Consider the following 20675-nt stretch of genomic DNA (forward strand, 5'->3'; position numbering starts at 1 on the left):
GAGAGAGAGAGAGAGAATATGTATATATATATTACTCAGTAACTAATTAGAATGGAATTGGACAACCTTTTCAAGACAATCTGTTCACGGCAAGGACCAAGATGAGTTCTTCAGGAGCAGATGCTACCTGAAGTGATGAATAAGAACTTAAAAATTGACTTTATACAAGAAGTTCATTGGAAAATATATAAATTAGTAAGACAATAAGAGCGGTTTGATGCCAAAGATAAGAATTTTACAGTGATAGACTACCAAATATATGCTATTGACGGGACAATCTGAGAGCCAAGAGCAAAGGTGGTACCTGGCATACTTAACTTTTGAGAAAAATGTTCACAGGAATAATAGATACTTCCAGCCATGGCTACAATACATTGAATAAATCTATTGTAATATGGAAACTTTCTAGGAGGGGAAGAGGAGATCATAGGGAAAAGGTCACCCATATCCAACTTACAAATATTTTTGTTTTATTTTGTTTTATGTAGGAAGAACACCAGCAAGAGCAGCAAAAAATCACACAAAAAGAGATCACTAAGGTGCCTGGCACATGCAGAGAAAGTGTCAACAAAACTTCCCTATTGAAAGAGTTCATATTAAAGGTGGAAATACACAAGCTGACAGGGATTTCCAGAGTTTATCACAGAAAGGAATGAATGATTGAGAATACTGGTAACTCCTGCATTAGAGAGAATAGCTGCCTTTGGTGAGTATGGTGTGGGTCCCCTTGTATGCTGTTTGTGTGTACATCATGTAAGCTTAAATGAACGAGAGTGTAGGAGGGAGACTGTAATTATATGTGGACTTCCAGACTCTGACTGTGATCAAGTTAGGGATATGTTTTCAGACATGTATCTCAGTTTCTGCTACAAAAGGTTGTCAGACTTGAGGAAGTCATTTGTACTGACTAAAGGAGAGCACTTCACATAGGAAAGATGACATAATGACAGAGTCTCATAAGTCAAAACAAAAGTGACAACTATAAATCGGTGTTCATTCATCGGGACATGACATACAAACAGAAACAGGTCCTGCATGCTAAGTAGGGTTGAACAGTTCTGCCAGGTCGAGTTGCGAACTTTATCCTAATTACACCCTTAACATTACTTTGTTTGCTTTAAAAATTACCGTTTGTTGAAAATATACTTACCAAAGATCATTTATATGTACCTGCAAGAAACATTACCATAATATGTACGGTGATGAAATATTACCCTGAAATGAAATAATGCTACCCTAATAGTGCTCAAATTACCCTAAAACAAGGTAATTATCCTGCACCTGACAGCACTGGGGTTGAACAGCAGCCTGAGCAATGTGGTCACTTTGAGACTCCTACTGTGGGTGTTGTGGGCAGGGTAGGTAGCCTATCTACTAGCCTATCCTGGGGATAATAATTCTCAATATTATTTTACTTTAGCATGAACAGCAAGTTGGCTTTCGTTAGCCTTCTCATCTTAAAGACCTTGTTCTTCTGATCAATTTGAACCCATACATACCCATCGCAAATTATTACCTATTAACCTTTTTTTTCAAGATTAAACTCACTGTTATGTCAATGGCGGGAGGCGATGCACCACCACATACGATGGACAGGCGGGTGTATGTTAGTAATAATGTTACATTATCTGCGCAGGTTTGTTAGGTAAAGGTAAGGTTAGGTTAGGTTAGGTTAGGTTAGGTTTAGGTTAGGTTAGGTTAGGTTAGGTTAGGTTAGGTTAGGTTAGGTTTAGGTAAGTAATGTTTAGTTTTACCGGAAACTCGTATATCCACAACAGACGGGGGTAGGAGGGGGGATGAAAAAAAAAAAAACAGCATTGAAAAGAAAGTGCATTTTTATTAAAAACAGGTCGAAATTTAACATAAGCAAGAATAAGTTAGTTCGTTTTACCGCAAAATCGTGTTTTCGTAAGAACCGGGTGGGGGGTTAGGAAGAAAAAAAAAAAACTACGGATTTGCGACGGAAACGAAGTGCATATTTACTTAAAACAAGTCAAAATGTACCAGAACTTTTTTTTCATCCCGAAGTGAGCTGTTCATGTTATTGTAAAAATTTACCTAATTCTCAGCACCACTTTTCATATTTGTACTTTACACATATTAACCTAAACTATATAGCTTAGTTATCACCATCAAGCTTCTTCCTCGGTAATTTACATATTAAATAATACGATTGATAAGCTGCCGCATCAGCAGAGTGTGGCTCCATGGAACTTCTGTCTGTCTTGAACATCGACCCAGGGGACACACAAGGCAAGAAAACCAGGTAAGAAGGTTGAGAAAATTAAGAAAGGTAAGCATGCAGTTAGCGAGATCAATGCATTCCTTATTACTTAATATCAGACCGACGCCTTTCTCCATTCCATACTTACCATATCTGGAGAACACTTTCCTTTAAGCCGTACCACCAATCGACGCCATGATAACAACGCACGAGGGTTCCCTACTGTGCTAGCGCGAATTCAATAACACCACCAAGTCACGTGGAACCTACCGTGGCAAACCGAGTAAAACAAAATCTAATTTATAGATACTCACATGCTCTTATTCCTCCAAAATATGCCCACTGAAAGCCAGCAAATCTACAAGCTACCTTTGACGAGCGCCATCTTAGAACTAGCCTACGTCATAACAGTTCAAACTTTTGAGGCGCCAGACCAAGTACTACTGTAGATTGAAGTCTCGAACACGGCAACGTGTGATGCATAGCATCTTCCCATTGCTGGAGTTCTATATCTTTTCTCACTTCCCTTCACTCTGTGTTCTACATTTCTCAAATTGATTCCTGAAACTGTTGAACAGTTATTCTCTCTCTCTCCCCCTCTCATATATATATATATATATATATATATATATATATATATATATATATATATATATATATATATATATATATATATATATATATATATATATATATATATATATGATCATAAAGTTTTAGTGCTGAAAAGTTACTACAGAAGCTTTATGTTCTGCATGCCGTGCAAGTAAATGTGGATTCACACGTGCCAATTTACGACTGAAATTGCAAGTCAGTAGAATTTCCGACTGAATATCGGTGCCTAGCTACTGTAGACACCAGTCGAAAAATAAGAACATGATGATCTTGTTCAGTCGAATTGCGACTTTACAACTGTGACGTCACGGAGTAAGCTTTGAAAATGTGGTTTCCAGGTGTAGAGAAGATGATAAAGTTGATGAGGGAAAGAGAACACATCTGCTGATACCCCAGAAATTAATTACACGGTGTGAAAAAAAAAAAAAAAGAAGCTTGCGCAAACCGTCATTCGAAGAAATAGCTGCCACTCTCCGTGAACCGTTTCCCTCAATACAGGGTGTTGTTGCAGGTGAGGATTGAAGAAGACTTGATCGCGATTGTGCTTAGTCTTCTTAAAATTAGTGTGGTAGACACTCCTTTCTTTCCTTCTACTTAGCCAGGCACGTATCCTCAATGATTTTTTTTTCCTGTTAACTCTTCCGGTACCAAAAGAAGAGCAACCATCGTTTCAGCATCGTTCCTGGAAGAAATCTTGGCGGCTAGCTGTTTGTTTACATTCACTTCCAGCCAAAGCGCCAACTAGTCGATACTTTCCAGTCGCTATGTGCGACGTTTTCCCACTAGAAAAGCTCAGTCGATACTTCTTGCGACTTACAATTTCAGTCGCAAATTGGCACTTGTGAACCCGCCTTTTCCATTTGTAGGAATACCGTATACCGGTATTCCTACAGATGGAGAAGGCGTCGACTCATCATTTCCTCACACGTAACCCCTGCGTCCCCTCCTTCCCTGATGAACGGTATATACACTGAGTGAGAGGAGAGGGAGTTCTTTGCTACTCAGTGTGTTCGCGGGAACAGAACCCGTAGGAAGGTAGTGAGCAGTGATAAGCGAGACCCCTTCGGTTATAAGAACATGTGGCGTGTTCTGATTTTCGTAACTTCAGAATGCTGTGGTGTGGATGTAGTCATATTCACTGTTGGTTTTCGCAATATACAATCCCTAAAACCAAAGAAATATGGTTTTAAGTGTCCTGAGATGATGACAAGAAAACTTTGCATTTAATAGTGTGTTGTTACGAAGTGCATATGGATATACAGTACAGTAGTCAGCAATTCAATAGTAACGCATGATTCCCCTTCAGAAACCTATCTACGGATGAATCTCAAGACAACGGAGTCAGTGAAGCGAGTGATTAAGTTTCCTCTATGTAAATAACGGAACACTTTATTGTTTTATTTCACTATCATGAGGAACACTAAGACAATCTATAACAATCTATACAATATACACCAAATCTCTTGATGTAAGTAAGTAGGTAGCTTCTAATGTAAAACTCGGTGAAAGATCAATCATGCAATGTCTACTTTGATGATATAGTGTTATGGGTGGTGAACAACACTGACCCTAGTAAACAACAAACAACGGTGAACACATTGTCTGTTCTCCCGTTATTTCGGGCGTGACTGCAACACTCGACCTGGAGGCGGGAGAGGAGCAGCGTGAGGAGCTACCTCGAAAACAATTCAAGACGGATCTAAAAAGAGAGAAGACAAAAGAAAGAAAATGATGATGTAGAAGAAGCAGCTTAGCGTATACATGTAGGCATAATTAATTCTGAGGGAGAATTCACGCTCACCAGTGAACAGTTCAGGATGGCAGGCTATATACAATGAACTTGATAATGAAAACACAAAACTTTCAGAGAGAGAGAGAGAGAGAGAGAGAGAGAGAGAGAGTGTGTGTGTGTGTGTGTGTGTGTGTGTGTGTGGCCTAAATTTTGCTACTCGGCGAGGTCCCGTTCCTCGTAATGGCACTGAGGCGTTTCACTTTTCCTTGATTATACTTCTTAATAGGCATCGTTATGACTTGTAATGGGACACCCTGACGACGGGGAATTAAGAAAAGGTGAATTACATTACAGAAAAAAATACATAACTGTAAAACATGACCACCTTTCTCTGCTTCTTTCCGGTCTCGCTGGGCTGGGATGACTCCGCTGGGAAGGAAGTAACGCTACGTTACTTTACCTTTCACTCCTCAGGGTTCTTTCTCAACATACTAGACTTCCTTAATGTTTTACTTCATTCACTAAGAACCATATCTAAAAGGCGCCCAATGTTTGATATTATATTAACATGCCTTGTGACACTATCCACTAAAGTGTGTGTGTGTGTAATTCACTGTTTGATCTGCTACAGTCTCTGACGAGACAACCAGACGTTACCCTACGGAACGAGCTCAGAGCTCATTATTTCCGATCTTCGGATAGGCCCGAGACCAGGCCCACACCATACACCGGGACAACAAGGTCACAACTCCTCGATTTACATCCCTTACCTACTCACTGCTAGGTGAACAGGGGCTACACGTGAAAGTAGACACACCCAAATATCTCCAACCGGCCGGGGAATCGAACCCCGGTCCTCTGGCTTGTGAAGCCAGCGCTCTAACTACTGAGCTACCGGGCCGTGTGTGTGTGTGTGTGTGTGTGTGTGTGTGTGTGTGTGAGTATTTCCTTGATTTCCTTTCATATCAATCTAATGACTATACTGGAGTGACTCCCAACCTTTACACTGAATATGGTAATGGTACAGTACATACTATCAGCTCGCAGTATATTTGACTTTTTATGCAAAAAGCAGTGCTTGAGTATTTCAGCTATTGCAATTATCACAGAAGAGTGTTTGACTCTCGCATCATTTACAATCTCTTTCCCTGAAGAATCATAATGCTTAGAAAAATTAAAGCTTTTATTCAGAAACTCGTAACGGGTGGTTGCTCCTCGAGAATTCTGAGTGGATGGGGAAAAGGTTGATATAATCTAATACGTCTATGATAAGAGCTACGATATAAATCAAGCGCCATTATCACCCTGGAAATGATGATTTATTTTTTTCTGCTTACTTGACAGCCAGTACAGACTATCCTGGTCAGCAGGGTCAATGGAGGCCAGTTTGTGGCGGCGTGGATGCGCCACTCTTGCTACCGCATCCTGCTCCGCGGCACAGTCAAACAAGAGTCTCTTTGCATTATCTGCTGGATTCCTGCTACTTCTGATAGTCTATAGTGATAGTATTTCTAATTTGTCGATCACGGAGGAGCGTTACCATCACCATTTAGTGATGCAAAAGGAACGAGACATAGTGATGAATAGTAAGACAATATCTAAAGTTTCTCGAAAATCTGGCGTTCATGACTATAGTTTCTCTGTCAAAGAGAGCACGAATGGAACATATTTAAAGCTTGATAATACATCTGGAAATGCAATGAAAAATACAGTGATAAAAAGAAGCGAAACTATGCACGTCAAAGTTAAAGATGTTCAGAAAATTGATACAGAGTACGTGAATTCACAAGGAATCCAACAGCCCACTACTACGAGTGCTGCTGCCACTCCCACCACCACCACAACTACCACCAACATTAAACATCCTGCCATAACCACTACGGCCGCCGCCCCAAGCTCCACCGCTGAACACTCCGCCATTACCACCACAAGTCTCGCCCTCAAGCAACAAAATCAAAGCAGAGAAACTCGAAAAACGATATTATTTATCACAAAATTTTTCTCCAAATCATGGGAGAGCTTCCTGGGCAAGGAGACCCTTTTGCCGCCCATGTGTCCCGTTACTAACTGTGATATTCTTTTCAATACCTCACACCCAGAAGACGCTGACGCTATAATTTTCCACTGGCCCGATATCAACAAAGAGTCTTTGCCTAAGGTGCGGCGGCGGGGTCAGCTCTACATTTGGTTTAACATGGAGGCTCCGCTTCCAAACAATAATGATAATGTACTGTACCGACTGATGCGACAATTCAAAAGTGTGCGAAAGATGGAGCAACAAGAAAATAGAAGAGTGTTTGGATTTCCAGGTTTCTTCAACTGGACCTTCACTTATCACCGAGACTCTGATCTGCTCTTGTTATACGGAGGCTTGTGGCCAAAGCATGGTGAGAATAAGTCGTCCCTTGTCTATGATAGGAGGGTGGATAATATTATATATATATATATATATATATATATATATATATATATATATATATATATATATATATATATATATATATATATATATATATATTCTGCCTGCCATACATTTCTTTGTGAGTTATGATTTCTTTAAAAATATGCCTTCTCTGATTGTGTATCGTAGTAATGGTGAGGGTTTCTGGATATCTGAACTTTTCTTCAACTCAGTACAGTGGTCAGTAACATGAGCCATAAAAGTTCCTACGTGGATAAGCACTTATGAAATTTAATAACTGTACAGTATTCAAGAAGAGAAAGCAGTGCATCAGCTCAGGTCACCCCTCAGTTGATCCAGAAAACGGGCACATGCAAGATTTGAAATTGTGTTGCGCCTTGTTTTGACTTTTAAAAGGATTTTCTTCTTTTAACTCGAGGGCACGGAAATGTTCTTAAGCCAGGTCTCCTCGACACTTCCGACATTACTTACAAGAATTATGTGGCGGCGCTGGATCGCGGAGACGTGCTGCAGGACGACAAGCAGCAGGAGTGGGCAGCCTTCCTGGAACGGCCCAAGTTGGCGGTCTGGATGGCGTCGCACTGCAGCACTTCTTCAGGTGGGTGTGCTGCAGGGGAGAGATTCAGTAGTAACAAGATAGAAATATTGTTAAACCAACCTAACCACGTATAGAATGATCTGTGTTTAGATATGCAGCATAGTTTAATTTGCAAATTTAACACCAGGTTTAACAATATATGGTTCTCAAAAAATCAAATCCCATCACGAGGAGCACCATTTGTTGTTATCTTCCTATGTACTTGGTGTATGTGTGGTGCAGGTGGAATGTCATGTGGAAAATCATCCTGTTGGCAGGCCGAGAGTTCTATATTAGGGAGCTTCAGCAACACATACAAGTGGACGTGTTCGGCGCGTGTGGGGACCTGAAGTGTGGCAAGAGTCACAATGATGTCGAGTGTTATTCCGATCTCCTTCGACCAAACTACAAATTTTACATGGCTTTCGAAAACAGCTTATGCGAGGATTACATCACAGAGAAGGTGAGATAATGATAAATAACTAAAGAAAGATATGACAAATACCAGTGAAAATGGATTCTAGTTATGAGACCTAAACGGAATCTCAACGAAAGATTATTTAAAACCTACTTGTCTTAATACGTGCTTGCCTTGTTACTGGGATGGTGGTGACGGGGAAGGTGTGGCTGCCTATGAAATACGGCCTGGTGCCTGTGGTGTACGGAGGGGCGCGCTATGCTGACTTCCTGCCACCACACTCGTATGTAGACGCCACGCACCTTACACCCCGCCAGCTATCCCGTGTTCTCTCCAGGTGTGCGGTGTGGTGTGGTGTGGTGTGGTATGATGTGATGTGTGTGTGTGTGTGTGTGTGTGTGTGTGTGTGTGTGTGTGTGTGGTGATTTGGTATGGTGTGGTGTGGTTTAGTGTAGTATGATGTAGAGTGATGTGGTGTGTTGTGGTGTGATGTGTTAGGTTATGGTTTAGAGTGTTATGTGTTGTTGAAGGTTGTGTGTGTGTGTGTGTGTGTGTGTGTGTGTGTGTGTGTGTGTGTGTGTGTAGTGTGGTGTGGTGTGGTGTCGTGTGGTGTTGTGTGGAGTGTTGTGGTTTGAAGTGCTGTGGTTTGGAATGTGGTGTTGAGTGTTGTGTTGTGTTGTATTGTATTGTAGTGTTGCGTTGTTTTGTTGTAGTGTGTGTGTGTGTGTGTGTGTGTGTGTGTGTGTGTGTGTGTGTGTGTGTGTGTGTGTGTTGTCTAAATGGCTAAAATTTGCACACAAGAAATTAGTATAATGACACAACCAGAGTGTAACAGATAACGAACTACTTATCAACACACACAACTGTCCACAAAATGGCTCAAAACAGAACAATAATAATTCTAACGAACCATTTGACAGAATTGGAGGTTCCCCGGAGCTGTACGAGCGCTACCACCTTTGGCGAAAATACTGGAGGGTGTTACATAAACCTCCGCTGTGTGAACTTTGCTACAAGTTGCATCACAGGAACCATAAAGAGCCGGCGGTGTCACGGGGGGACCTTAGTACATGGTGGTGGAGAGTCAACAACTGTACTACCCATTATCCACCAGACCGGTACCCACGACCCTCCAAACCCGACACCAGGCCATTCACGCAAAAGGTGAAGGACGCATTTGGGATTCTCAAGTGGACGGGGAGATAGACTGCTTCAGCTTTCCCCTCAGGTGCGGCCTGAGTTATGGTTTATGAAACACATTGGACTTCCATCTATTGCCAAAATCTACTTAAGTTATTCGTAAGGTTTCCATGGGTATTTCTTTCCAGTGATGATGTAGAATAGTAAAGTAATACCTTGAAAGTGCAAGCGTTCTTACTACTCCAAATTTATTTGGTACCACGGTCCAGATATACATCTGTATATCTGGACCGTGGTAGGTATACATCTGTTTGTACAGTCACGATCAGACACACGGTTGTTTGACACTGACCCATGTATTGTGTCTTTCTGAGGCCTCGGCCTCATTGGTGATTGCCAAGTGAAATTAGCATCTCTACAAATCATATGGAAGGTTAAGTAAACTATCAAATATGATCAAGATAATTACATCACAAAACCGTTATCATGTCTTCGTCATCACGTACAGTGTCATGACTAATGTTTTGGAGAACTCTTGAAAAGCAGATGGCACTGTTAATAATTAGTGGCAATCCTTGCAGTTCTATCGTGACAAAGGAGTTCTCAATGGCAAGATTAAAGCAGCGCCTCAGCACTCACTAAAGCGTACCTCAGTGATTCCAAAATTCTCAGACGAAAGGGCAACGCTTTCAGATGCAAAACATAATACGGAACTTCCTTCTATACGCATTGCTATATCACACTCCAACAAGAGTATTTAGGAAGTAGCGAAAGTGCAAAGTAGAATACCGATTTTCGTCGTGCGTGGTTGAGACACCGAGACACTGAGTCGAAGCTTAGTAAAGAAAAGACTGATTGATTTCGGTTATGATAGTAAAGGGAAGAAAAAAGTGTAAGTTAACTATGAAAAGAAAAGAAGGAACCCTTAATTGTATGATAACAGCAATGTCAATAGGGGTAATAATAATATCGAAGATTATATGATGAAACTGATGCTGCTATACTATTACTACTGCCACTACTACTACTACTACTACTACCACTACGATTACCACAGCCACTACAGCTACTACCATTACCACTACCACCATTACCACTACTATTACTGCTACTACTACCACTATCACTATCTCTATCATTACCACTACCACTACTTTTACTCTACTACTATTACTACTGCTACTACTACTACTACTACTACTAATAATAATAATAATAATAATAATAATAATAATAATAATAATAATAATAATAATAATAATAATAATAATAATAATAATAATAATAATAATAATAATAATAATAATAATAATAATAATAATAATAATAATAATAATAATAATAATAATAATAATAATAATGATAACGAAGGTCCAGAAAAAAAATATTATGAAGAGGTAGAGATAACACGGACAGTGTGAGAGGTGCTGCCAGAGGCACGATGACACTCTTACTGTACAACCCTGCTTACATAAAAAAGAATACTTAATTAGAGCATTTTTGTAACCAAAGGAGTATAATGGACAGCAAAGGGCATCATGTCAGTATTAGCCCTTTAGGTATTTTGTTTAATTAATTATCTTCACACAAATGAGCCATCATGAGGATCATAGAGGTGATTAGCTGATGACGAGACAGTAGATTACAAGGGAAGTTCATTCTATCTTGTGTGTGGTCTAATCAAAGACCACACACGAGGCCATTTAGGGAAATAGAGACCATGAAAGAAATATAAAAAAGTTAAAAAGAAGAGAACAATGGAAAACGAATTCGAGGCAACCTTAGCGGTGAGTGACATCAGGTGGCAGGTCATTAAAAGATCCCATTATACAGCAAATTCGTTCCTGATAACGAAGTACGGTAGTGGAGGGAGTGGTGGGCGACTTCAATTTTACATTAATCACCGCTGTCATTGTGTTCTAGCCACCACGTAACGTAAGAATTTATTATGGCGGTTACTTGAAGCTCTCTGCCGGGCAACATGACAGAGTGGGAAGAGTGTGTATGAAGGAGCAAAGAAAAGTTGATAAGTGAGCAACAGGGGTGGGGGAAGAGGTTGCGTAAGGCAGTGAGGATGAGTATTATGAAGTAGCGGGAATGAGGATGTATGAAGGAGTGGGAACTTCCAAAGCCTCCTTGACCTTCTCCTTAGTCTGTTTATCACCAACGAGAGAGAAAAACCCGCAGCTAATTTTGAGGGTGCCAGATCGGGGAAGTAAGGGAGATGGACCAGTAATTTGAAGCCGAAGGGCACCATTTATAATTATATGATCACTATACTCGTGTGCAGGAGCCTTGTCCTGCAAGGGAAGAACACCTCATGCAGCTCACCTTCACTCGCCGTTTTCTCAAGCAGAGCCTCCGGTCGTAAGGTAATTATTATTTGATCTAGGTTACAGTTACATGCATCTCATGCTTTCCTAATATCAAGATCATAGAACCTTTCTTTTTTTTCTTTTTTTTAAGATCAGAAGTCTTGTACACGCACCAGGTAAGTCTACAGGTATGCATCATATTGCGAGAGTCTGTCAAAAGTTTTCTTTTCAGCAAAGATTAACAGTGACTGATGACGAAATTTTCTGTTAACACAAGACTGGATGAAAAGACAAGGATAAATAACATCAGTACATTTATTTCAAAGAGAGAAATATGGTTAATTATGTTACAAAATCATCGCTTTGATGTAAAATTGCGGAGCTTTGTTTTGTATATTCATTGAATATACGGCACTAATAGTAGGAACAACCATTATTTCAAAATTATATACAGATGTTTGTATTTCTAAGTATAATACAATAATACAATTACACAAATAAAATAAGTAATCAAGGCGCGGCTTATTCTCTTAATAAACAACCCCTGTCAAGCGGGAACCAACACCACATACATTTCCCTCAAATAATATGTTCAATGATATGTTTAAAACGATTCCCAAAAGAATTTCCATCCCAAGTACATTTCTCCTACAATTTAAGATAAGTGCATGGGAGGTGAAGAACATTATGTGCTGAAGAGCTGAGATCATGGCACCATCATAGTTAAACATGATAACGGTACGGGATCAGGGTTGTGAGGACGCTACTTCCTAAACCAAAGGAACCCATCATCTACGGGATTAAACTCGCAATCTTCTTGGTACAAAGCCAAACAACACATTGATGTGAAGCCATCTGGTCCCATATGATGATCTGGTTTCCCCAGCACTACGCACAGACAGCAAAACATGAATCTCACATAATACTCTCCTTCCTGCCACGTACACACTCCCTCCTACTAGGACCACTATAGCTCACTATCGGGCTAAACAGTTATGAACATTTTAAACTTAATCTATCACCACATCATAACTTAATAACTGACACCAGTCTTTTAACGACCCAACACTAGGAAGATTATTCTTACTACCTGAACAACATCAAAATTATCCTTAAAATATTCTACCACTGAAATTGACTGATATAATTCATTAAGTCAACATAAAATGCAAATTGGCAAAATACTGTATCACTTATATAAAAGAATATACCTACTAAATCTGCTTTTCGTTCCATTTGATATTATCTAACCGTAATTTCTCGTTGTATTAAAAATATTCTCGTCAATACACCTGTTTGATATGTAAAAATTACGTTTCACCTGGTGGAGTCTGGACTAAACAACCTTTCCTTCCCTCCATTACCTTGAACCACTTTCCGTCTTTGATTTTTTTCTCCCTTGGACATTTTCTTGTTCTGCATTCCTCCTTTCAGACACTTTTTCTCCCTCTCCATTTACTTAGCTAACAACGTAGCACATTAATTCATTCACTGGCAGGTAATTCATATTCTGTTACAGTTTAAGATATTTGTATAATGTAGTCCCTTAACAAGTCTGCAACCGAGAAAAGACAATCAAATTTGTTCTCTCTCTCTCTCTCTCTCTCTCCTTTCCTCGTGTCCATTCAAGCTACTCGTATGGACTCAAGATATGAATGCGAACAAGAAACGATGGTAGCAGTAAAAAGGGGTAAATACTCGAATATCCAGGGAAGAATTGAGTTTGCAAAGGGAAATATCCAGAGAAAAAGATGTGTCCTTGGGGAAATTTATCAGTGGCGAAGCGTCTATATAGGAAAAGTCCAAGGGAGATATGACCGCACACCAGGGGGAGTTCTGAACACCTTATCACACGGTATAATTTGGAGCCTCTTCTTCTTTTACCTTTACCCGTGCGATAATGAACCTGAATTACCATGCTACATACAATCGGAGCTCATATGAACAACACCAGACAACGTGTAGTATAAGGAAATAACAAACATACCAACAAACATGTCCTCCTTGCGTCCAGCGTCCAGGTGTCCGTTTACACTGCTCTCTGACTCCCAGTCGCTCTCAAGAGATTCATTCGAACCAGATGAACGGAACTGATCCGAGCAGGGGTACTTACTAACATACCAGATTATTCAGTACAAGACGAATCACCATCTCACCCTACATAATATTCCCGGAAGAATCTAATGAAAATAATTGTATTCGAGCACTTACATATTCATTAACTCTTCAAGAAAACTTTACTGGAGATTGAGTGGATGGGATGAGATTCAGCTCATGAGATCTTTGTGGCTATGTTTCATGCGGTCTGAGTGGATGGGACGAGATTCAGCTCCTGAGAACTTTGTGGCTATGTTTCATGCGGTCCCATTGTTGTATGGAAGAGAAGTCCCCGATGTAGGGGCGATGAACCCAATGGTAAACACGTCTTTAGTTTTAGGTTAAAGGTGATAGATCTCAACACGTTCGAGAAATTGAGTGGCTGTCTTGTTGCGTAACAGTGCGGTTACGTCTGTTTGGATTTATTATGTAAAGATAAATATTCCCTGAGTGGTATTTAAACTAACAAATGTCAGGGTGTAAGTAATTGTTTTGGAGGATGTTAGTGCCTAGGGAAGCGTATCTTTTCTATGACTAAAATCAATGTAAACCTTGAAATGAGAGGTTATTGGGTCGCTTTCTCTTGTCAGAATGCTTACAAGTTACCTTTTTTTCATCTAGATGATAGAAAAATACCTTTTCTAAGAATGCGCAATCATATCTTTGTTGTACTAAAAAGAAGGTAAAATGTACTACAGTGAAGTTATTGGCTCTCCTGTTGTCATAATTCATCGAGATTACTAGTATTTTTTTTAGATTTATATTCATGTGTTTAGGTGCGAAGGGAGGAAAGTATAAAAAGAGATTATTGTTTCTTCCCGCGTAAGAACGTGTTGAGTTAATTTTCCTGTTTTTTGTGATGAGACGCTTCTCTAAGACGCCGTCACACCACCATGTTTTTCCGACAAACTTTTCCGTCAATAATGGTCCTCCTCAACTTTTACCTCGTTCCGTCGTCTCTTCCCATCTGTATCGTGAAACGAGTGACCATCTTCAAGAGATTATCAAATTTTGTTGACAAATGTAAATCCATGTTTTATGATAATATATAAGAAAACTTTTTATCAAGTAAATTTCAAATAAAAATACATAAAAACATTTAATTTTGAGTTGCATTTAATTTGTGGATAATCATCAGCAAAGAGTGGTTCGTATGGTTCGATAGACGTCTGCACTTCTGAAAGGTCTGTGATTTACATAATTTGCAATAAAGTGAAAAACAACAACTGCTTGTTCGTTTATTGCGGCGACGAAAGTGCGGACGAACGGCTGTGCGAGAGTACCGTAGCGCTCTCAAAAAATTGCCCATTTTCCGAAAACTGACGAAAAAGGTACTAGTATGACAGCAAGTTTCTTATAAAAATATAAAGGATGAGACAAAAGTGGCCAAAAAGACATCTATTACGGAGGGTTTCCGCCTCTGAGCACACCAGTGGGTAATGTGCCCGACCCCCGCCGCTACAATAGTTTTTCTCTCTATCTTTCTTTCTGCTTCAGAAAGGAAACAATTATCATGGTCAGTGAGCTAAGTGAAAATGAGAGAGAGAGAGAGAGAGAGAGAGAGAGAGAGAGAGAGAGAGAGAGAGAGAGAGAGAGAGAGAGTGTTAGATTAGCATAATTAGCTACCGTGAGTGTTAGTGTAATACTCACAAGTCTGTAAGTCGCATGATGTAAATGGTCTATGTCTGCAAAACTACCTTTAAAAACATTCATTTGATACACAAAACCTTACATTTAAATACTGGTCGTGCAAGACACACATTGTCTTGGTAATTATGAGCAAATAGTGATCGTTCCTTCCTCGGCCTCATGCTCTTCGTCCTCGTTGTCTTTAGAGGGAGAAAGAAGCAACGCTTTGGAAAACCCAAGGTTGATATGACTCTCCGGCAACTGAAACCTAACTCTTCGGGGAAGCTTCACAACTTCTGTGTTGGATAATCTATTTTTGAACGTGATTCCCTCGAAGATACCTGGTTCCCGGCGAGAGGCGATACACATGAGCACTGAAGCCATCACCCCGAGAAGTACTAAAATGATCAACACTGTCAGACCCACCGCATATTTCTCTTCCTGCAGGCGAGGCCCTCCTGCAGCTCCTTCGCCACTCTCATTGAAAACAGTCGGATAGATCAGGCTCGGTGGCGTTACAGAATACATCATTTCATAAGATAATCATAAGATATATTTTCGAGTATTATTTGAAAGTTTTGTACTAGAGCAGCTTATGAAGAGATAGGGAGGTTACATTTATAAAGCTTCATAGCATCCTCATGAATTTCTTGCCACTATCTTCTGTCACCACCAGCTGGGGAGGCGGCGACGGCGTGTGGTTGGTGGATGGCGCTGTAGATGCTATCTTCAGTCAGTCCCAGAGCTGAACAGGCGAAGAATAGCGGGAAACCTCCATCAGGGCACATTCCTGGTGGATTGATAAACTTGATTATTGCATTGAATTTTTACAGGCTGTAGTGGAGTTCATCGGCTTTTTGTCTCTTCATTTCTGTTTTATGACAGTTTTCATGATTACGGTGCCAGTTCAGCAAGCGTTCTACACCTTTACAAAGAAAAAACACGAGAACATGGCAAGTGGCCTTTGAAAAGGGTCCGTAAGGGAGCTCGAAGCCATTTCAAAATACGAACCAAGGACCAAGAGTATTTATTTTACGTAACGTGTGTGCGTGTGTGTGTGTGTGTGTGTGTGTGTGTGTGTGTGTGTGTGTGTGTCCTCGTCTATTCTTATCTGTTCAGTCCAATGTTTATAAATTCATGGGAAGCGAGCGAGGATGTACCTGAGTATTTGTGTTAGCCTGAATAAATACGACGTGTGTGTGTATTTTTTTGTGTTATACAGCGGTTCAGTCTCACCTTGTTCAGAATAAATAAGATTCATTGTCATTATTTAGCTTGTGTCGACATCTGAGAGAGAGAGAGAGAGAGAGAGAGAGAGAGAGAGAGAGAGAGAGAGAGAGAGAGAGGTGTCAGAAGGCAACAAGACCGAGAGTACTTTGCTTTATCCTGCTGAAGTAAGCCTTGAGAGCGTGGTCTGCCTTGCGTAGGATCAATGCGGGGCTATTAGGTTTAGGATGGTGAAGCGTCTCTCTCTCTCTCTCTCTCTCTCTCCGGCTATGTGAATAAAAAGAAAACGTATCACACGGAGACGAACCAGCACATGTGTTTTTAAGGTAGGCTAAGATAGATTAGTGCAAGTCAGGTTACGTTGTCTCGCCTAATTCATCCTAACCTTCCCTAATCTAACTCAACTCTGAACTGAACGCCAAACTGATTAACCTTTTGACTGCCGCCTGTCATACCTTTCCCTAATCTCATATTACTCTAAGACATCTTTACTTGTTTTACAGCCACATCCAATCTTTGAAATGGGAAGAAATCGCAACATATGTGATTTTTCATCGCTAACTTTCCGGTAGCATGCATATAAAGACTTCACGTTTTGCTTCTGGCATTATGCAAAACCTTAAAGAATTTCATATATTATATCAAGTCCTGTTAAGAAGATTATTTGCTGGTATAGAATGAACATGATCTCGTTTAGTGAAAAATATACGAAAATATGACCCTTCGCACTGAGACGCTGCGCTTCGTAGTCTTCTCAAATGTGTTCATGTCAGGCTCATAATGAGGTTAGTGAGAAATTCAACACAACCAACTAAGGATCTGCGTCGTCACCACAACACCACGCTACCACTCACGCTGACGGTTCTAACGTGTTCTCTTCGCCAGGACGAGGAGCTAAAATAAATACAAAAAGAAAGAACGTAAAAAAATCTATAACAATGAGAGAGAGAGAGAGAGAGAGAGAGAGAGAGAGAGAGAGAGAGAGAGAGAGAGAGAGAGAGCAATGAATGAAAAGCTTGTCCTTCCTGGTTTCCCGGGAAGCTAAATTAATTCAAGAGCAATTAAAAGTTGGGATATTTGCGCTCCGACTACTTAGCATTACACCCATAATAGTAATAAAGACATGACTGAATAAGTACAGCACTGAACTATATCCTCAATATTCTGCCTGTTTCACTGCTGACAAAGTGACACTGAGTACACAAAAAGGGATGATATCGCGAGTATGGCTTTGCTAAGACTCGCCAGTAAAGAAATAAAGATGGGATTAGTGTCAGTATTGAGGACAATTTTAGACTCATATTCTCAAACACTTCTGTACTTCATCTCCTCCATTTCAAAAGGCTACAATTAGATTTACATAAGTTTTTAAAGATGTTTTTACGATTCTAGAGGCAGATTGACAAAATTTCTACATTATTGATCCCTTCAGTATATCTTGAGATGCATTTCTACCACGAGTTTTGGGTATGATTGGAAAATTTATTTAGAATTGGATAGGTTTGTGGAGGTCAAAAGATTAATGGCCAGAGTCGTCACTATTTTAATCCCAACATAAGTATCTGAAGCTGTGTAAAATCACCAAATAGTAAGCAGAATGAATATGAAAACCTGGCATGATACTGAAGAGGTTAACTGGAGAAACACTATTGAAAGCCGGACTAGTATCCTCTGTGGCCTTTAAAAGTAATCGCTGAGAGAGCAAAGCTAACGTTAGGACTATTTTCTAAGGCCACAGCGATCGTTGATCAGGTTCTCGTAGATGTTTTTTTTTTTTACCAGTAATGAAGCAGAATCTTTATTAAAGTAGGATTATGAAAACATTCTTGAAATTCAGAAACTTTCTCTTAATAAAAAAAAAAAAAAATACATCGACATATAAGAAGACTTAAGGGTACGGTAACAAATTTCAGCAGGTTGGCTGAGTCATCCGATATCGCCTTAACTTCACTTAATTCTCTCTCTCTCTCTCTCTCTCTCTCTCTCTCTCTCTCTCTCTCTCTCATAAAAGTACGTAGGTGTCGACGCCTCATTTGACACTGGCTACACTGCTTCACAGGGCTTCGTTACATCACTCCCTGACAAATTACGTATCCTCGGACTGATCACATCATTTTTTTCTCGCAATACGAAGGACCTCAGGATTTATTTATTTATATGGGTATAATGGTTTTATAAAATACCCATCCATTACTTAGCCTATCCGATAGTTTTATTGCTGTTTCAACCAATTTAACGTACGTAACTATAGCCGTTCTTAGGGTATACATATTTAACTATTTGGAGTATTTCTAGCTCCATTTTATTCACTCGAAAAATTAAATTTTCTTTACGTGGGTGTCCTGGTTAGAAGGTCACAATATGTTAGCTTATATCAATTTACCTTATGGAGGCTCCCGTGAGATGGGAGAGGGAGTAGACGGATGGGGAGAATGATTGGTTGAAACTGGAAATTTACCGTTGGTGATTTAACACACACACACACACACACACACACACACACCAAAGGAAAAATGCAGACTTGTTGCTCTCAATAACCACTGAATGAATTAAGAAAATAACTTTGATTATAGAGCAAGTGACCTTAGATTGTGCTGTTCCGTAGGCTACTCTTGATGCTACCGGTAGCACGCACAAGCAACACACACATTGATTTTCTCCTGTCGTCAACCTCTCCGTAAAAATTTCAAGATGTAATAAACAAATAACTCTGCAACCTGGGAAATGTTATTGCCCCTTACACTAACAACCAAGAAAATAAAACAACATGCAAAATGTTTTAAGCGGTATTTGTATATGTAATAATAATTGACACTTGCATTATACAACGAAAGCTGACATGTTGTTTTGGTTGCCTGTCTGCATACCATTAGTTAAACACCACTTACCATTAAATAATATAATAAAGGCCATGCAAACATGGTAGTGCTATATACATTTTTTTTTTTTCTGTCCTTTCAGTTACTATATAATAAAACCTTAAATTTCCTAGTAACTAGTACCTGAGAGGAATAGAAATCACAGTGGACACAGTGGACCCCAGGACATCGTCTGCTCCCTTTGGCCTCTTGCTGAGGATGGCTGTACCACACTACTCCCGTTCTATCCATGTTTATTGGGCGGATGAAGCTGCCGTACAATAACCTGTCCTGCCAGCTCTTGCGCGCCTGCCAGGCGGCAAGGGACGGGAACAAAGATTACAGCTATTGGAAATAAATATTTCCATCCGTATTTCAACTTTAACAATTAATAACATGGAATCGAATTTTCAAACTTTTCGACGTCTTATGTCATCTTATTACAACAGCTTTTGTGGAAATTGTTGGAGCTTTTATTGCAATGATGAATTAAAGAAGGCTATAATTATGCAATATCATTTTGGAAAACATGCATGAAGGAAATCTTATAATCGTCTCTGTGATCTCTCAATTCAGTCTTTATAAGGGCAAAAAGTATTGCAGAATACGATCCCTGATTATTTGCTCATTAGATTATATCTAAACTCCATTCTTAATCTCTCAATGGATCTGTGTGTGTGTGTGTGTGTGTGTGTGTGTGTGTGTGTGTGTGTGTGTGTGTGTGTTTCTGAGAATCAAGGGAAACCAACCGATGTTTATGAAAGCTAGAAGGACAAAAATCATGTTCACCAGATGCTTGTCTCGTCAACATAAAATATCAAATAAGTTCTCAGAAAGGAAGTTAATTTAATATTGATACCTTACAAGAAAAGAGGAAGAAAATCACATCGTTTAAGATCTCACTTTTACTACCACGGTCGTCTTTTGTTGCTTTATTATAAGATTAAAACCCATGTGCCGCATTACGGTGCCGCCCCACGCTGACGTCCTACAGTGCCGTCCTTTATTGATGACATACTGTGAACACCCTTCAGTAACGCCCTACGGTGACGCCTTACAGTGCCTCCCTTGGATGCCACCCAGATTGTTAGTGACAAGAGAACAGTGACAAATTTTGGGATACTCTCAAGGAATTACATAGTATCACCCGTATTTAGAAATGTTTTACTTTCTCACCCAGGGCAATTTTCCAAGGCCACAGAAACGACTAGCCGGGTTTTTAAGACAATTTCTGCTTCTAACAAACTAGAAATCTTGCCAATCCATCACCAGAAACATTAAAAATACCCTTAAAAACGTGAGTATCTTCAACTAGAATCTTTGGAAAGCAGTGAAGATCAGAGAGAAAAGCGTTTCAGATTACGAGCCTACGTATGTAGAGTACTTGGCTGAGGATGAATCACATATCAGTTGTCAGTGAG

The 20675-nt window shown here is 39.9% G+C and overlaps 1 protein-coding gene and 1 long non-coding RNA gene across 2 annotated transcripts; one reads left to right on the plus strand and one right to left on the minus strand.

The window, feature by feature from the left end:
- Window positions 1-3372: 3372 nt before the first annotated feature.
- LOC123503751 lies at window positions 3373-8439 on the minus strand. Its single transcript, XR_006674601.1, has 4 exons — window positions 8142-8439; window positions 7769-7916; window positions 7465-7600; window positions 3373-4538 (listed from the first exon to the last, which is right to left on the minus strand). It is a non-coding gene; the product is annotated as an uncharacterized LOC123503751 (long non-coding RNA).
- Window positions 5945-9350, plus strand: LOC123503749 (alpha-(1,3)-fucosyltransferase C-like). Its single transcript, XM_045253748.1, has 5 exons — window positions 5945-6958; window positions 7412-7591; window positions 7849-8033; window positions 8192-8325; window positions 8909-9350. Exons 1-5 carry the CDS (start codon window positions 5947-5949, stop codon window positions 9192-9194), a joined length of 1797 nt encoding a protein of 598 aa, XP_045109683.1. The 5' UTR covers window positions 5945-5946; the 3' UTR covers window positions 9195-9350.
- The last annotated feature ends 11325 nt before the right edge of the window (window positions 9351-20675 follow it).

The sequence above is a fragment of the Portunus trituberculatus genome, chromosome 14, assembly GCF_017591435.1.
Source record: "Portunus trituberculatus isolate SZX2019 chromosome 14, ASM1759143v1, whole genome shotgun sequence".
NCBI classification, from domain to species: domain Eukaryota; kingdom Metazoa; phylum Arthropoda; class Malacostraca; order Decapoda; family Portunidae; genus Portunus; species Portunus trituberculatus.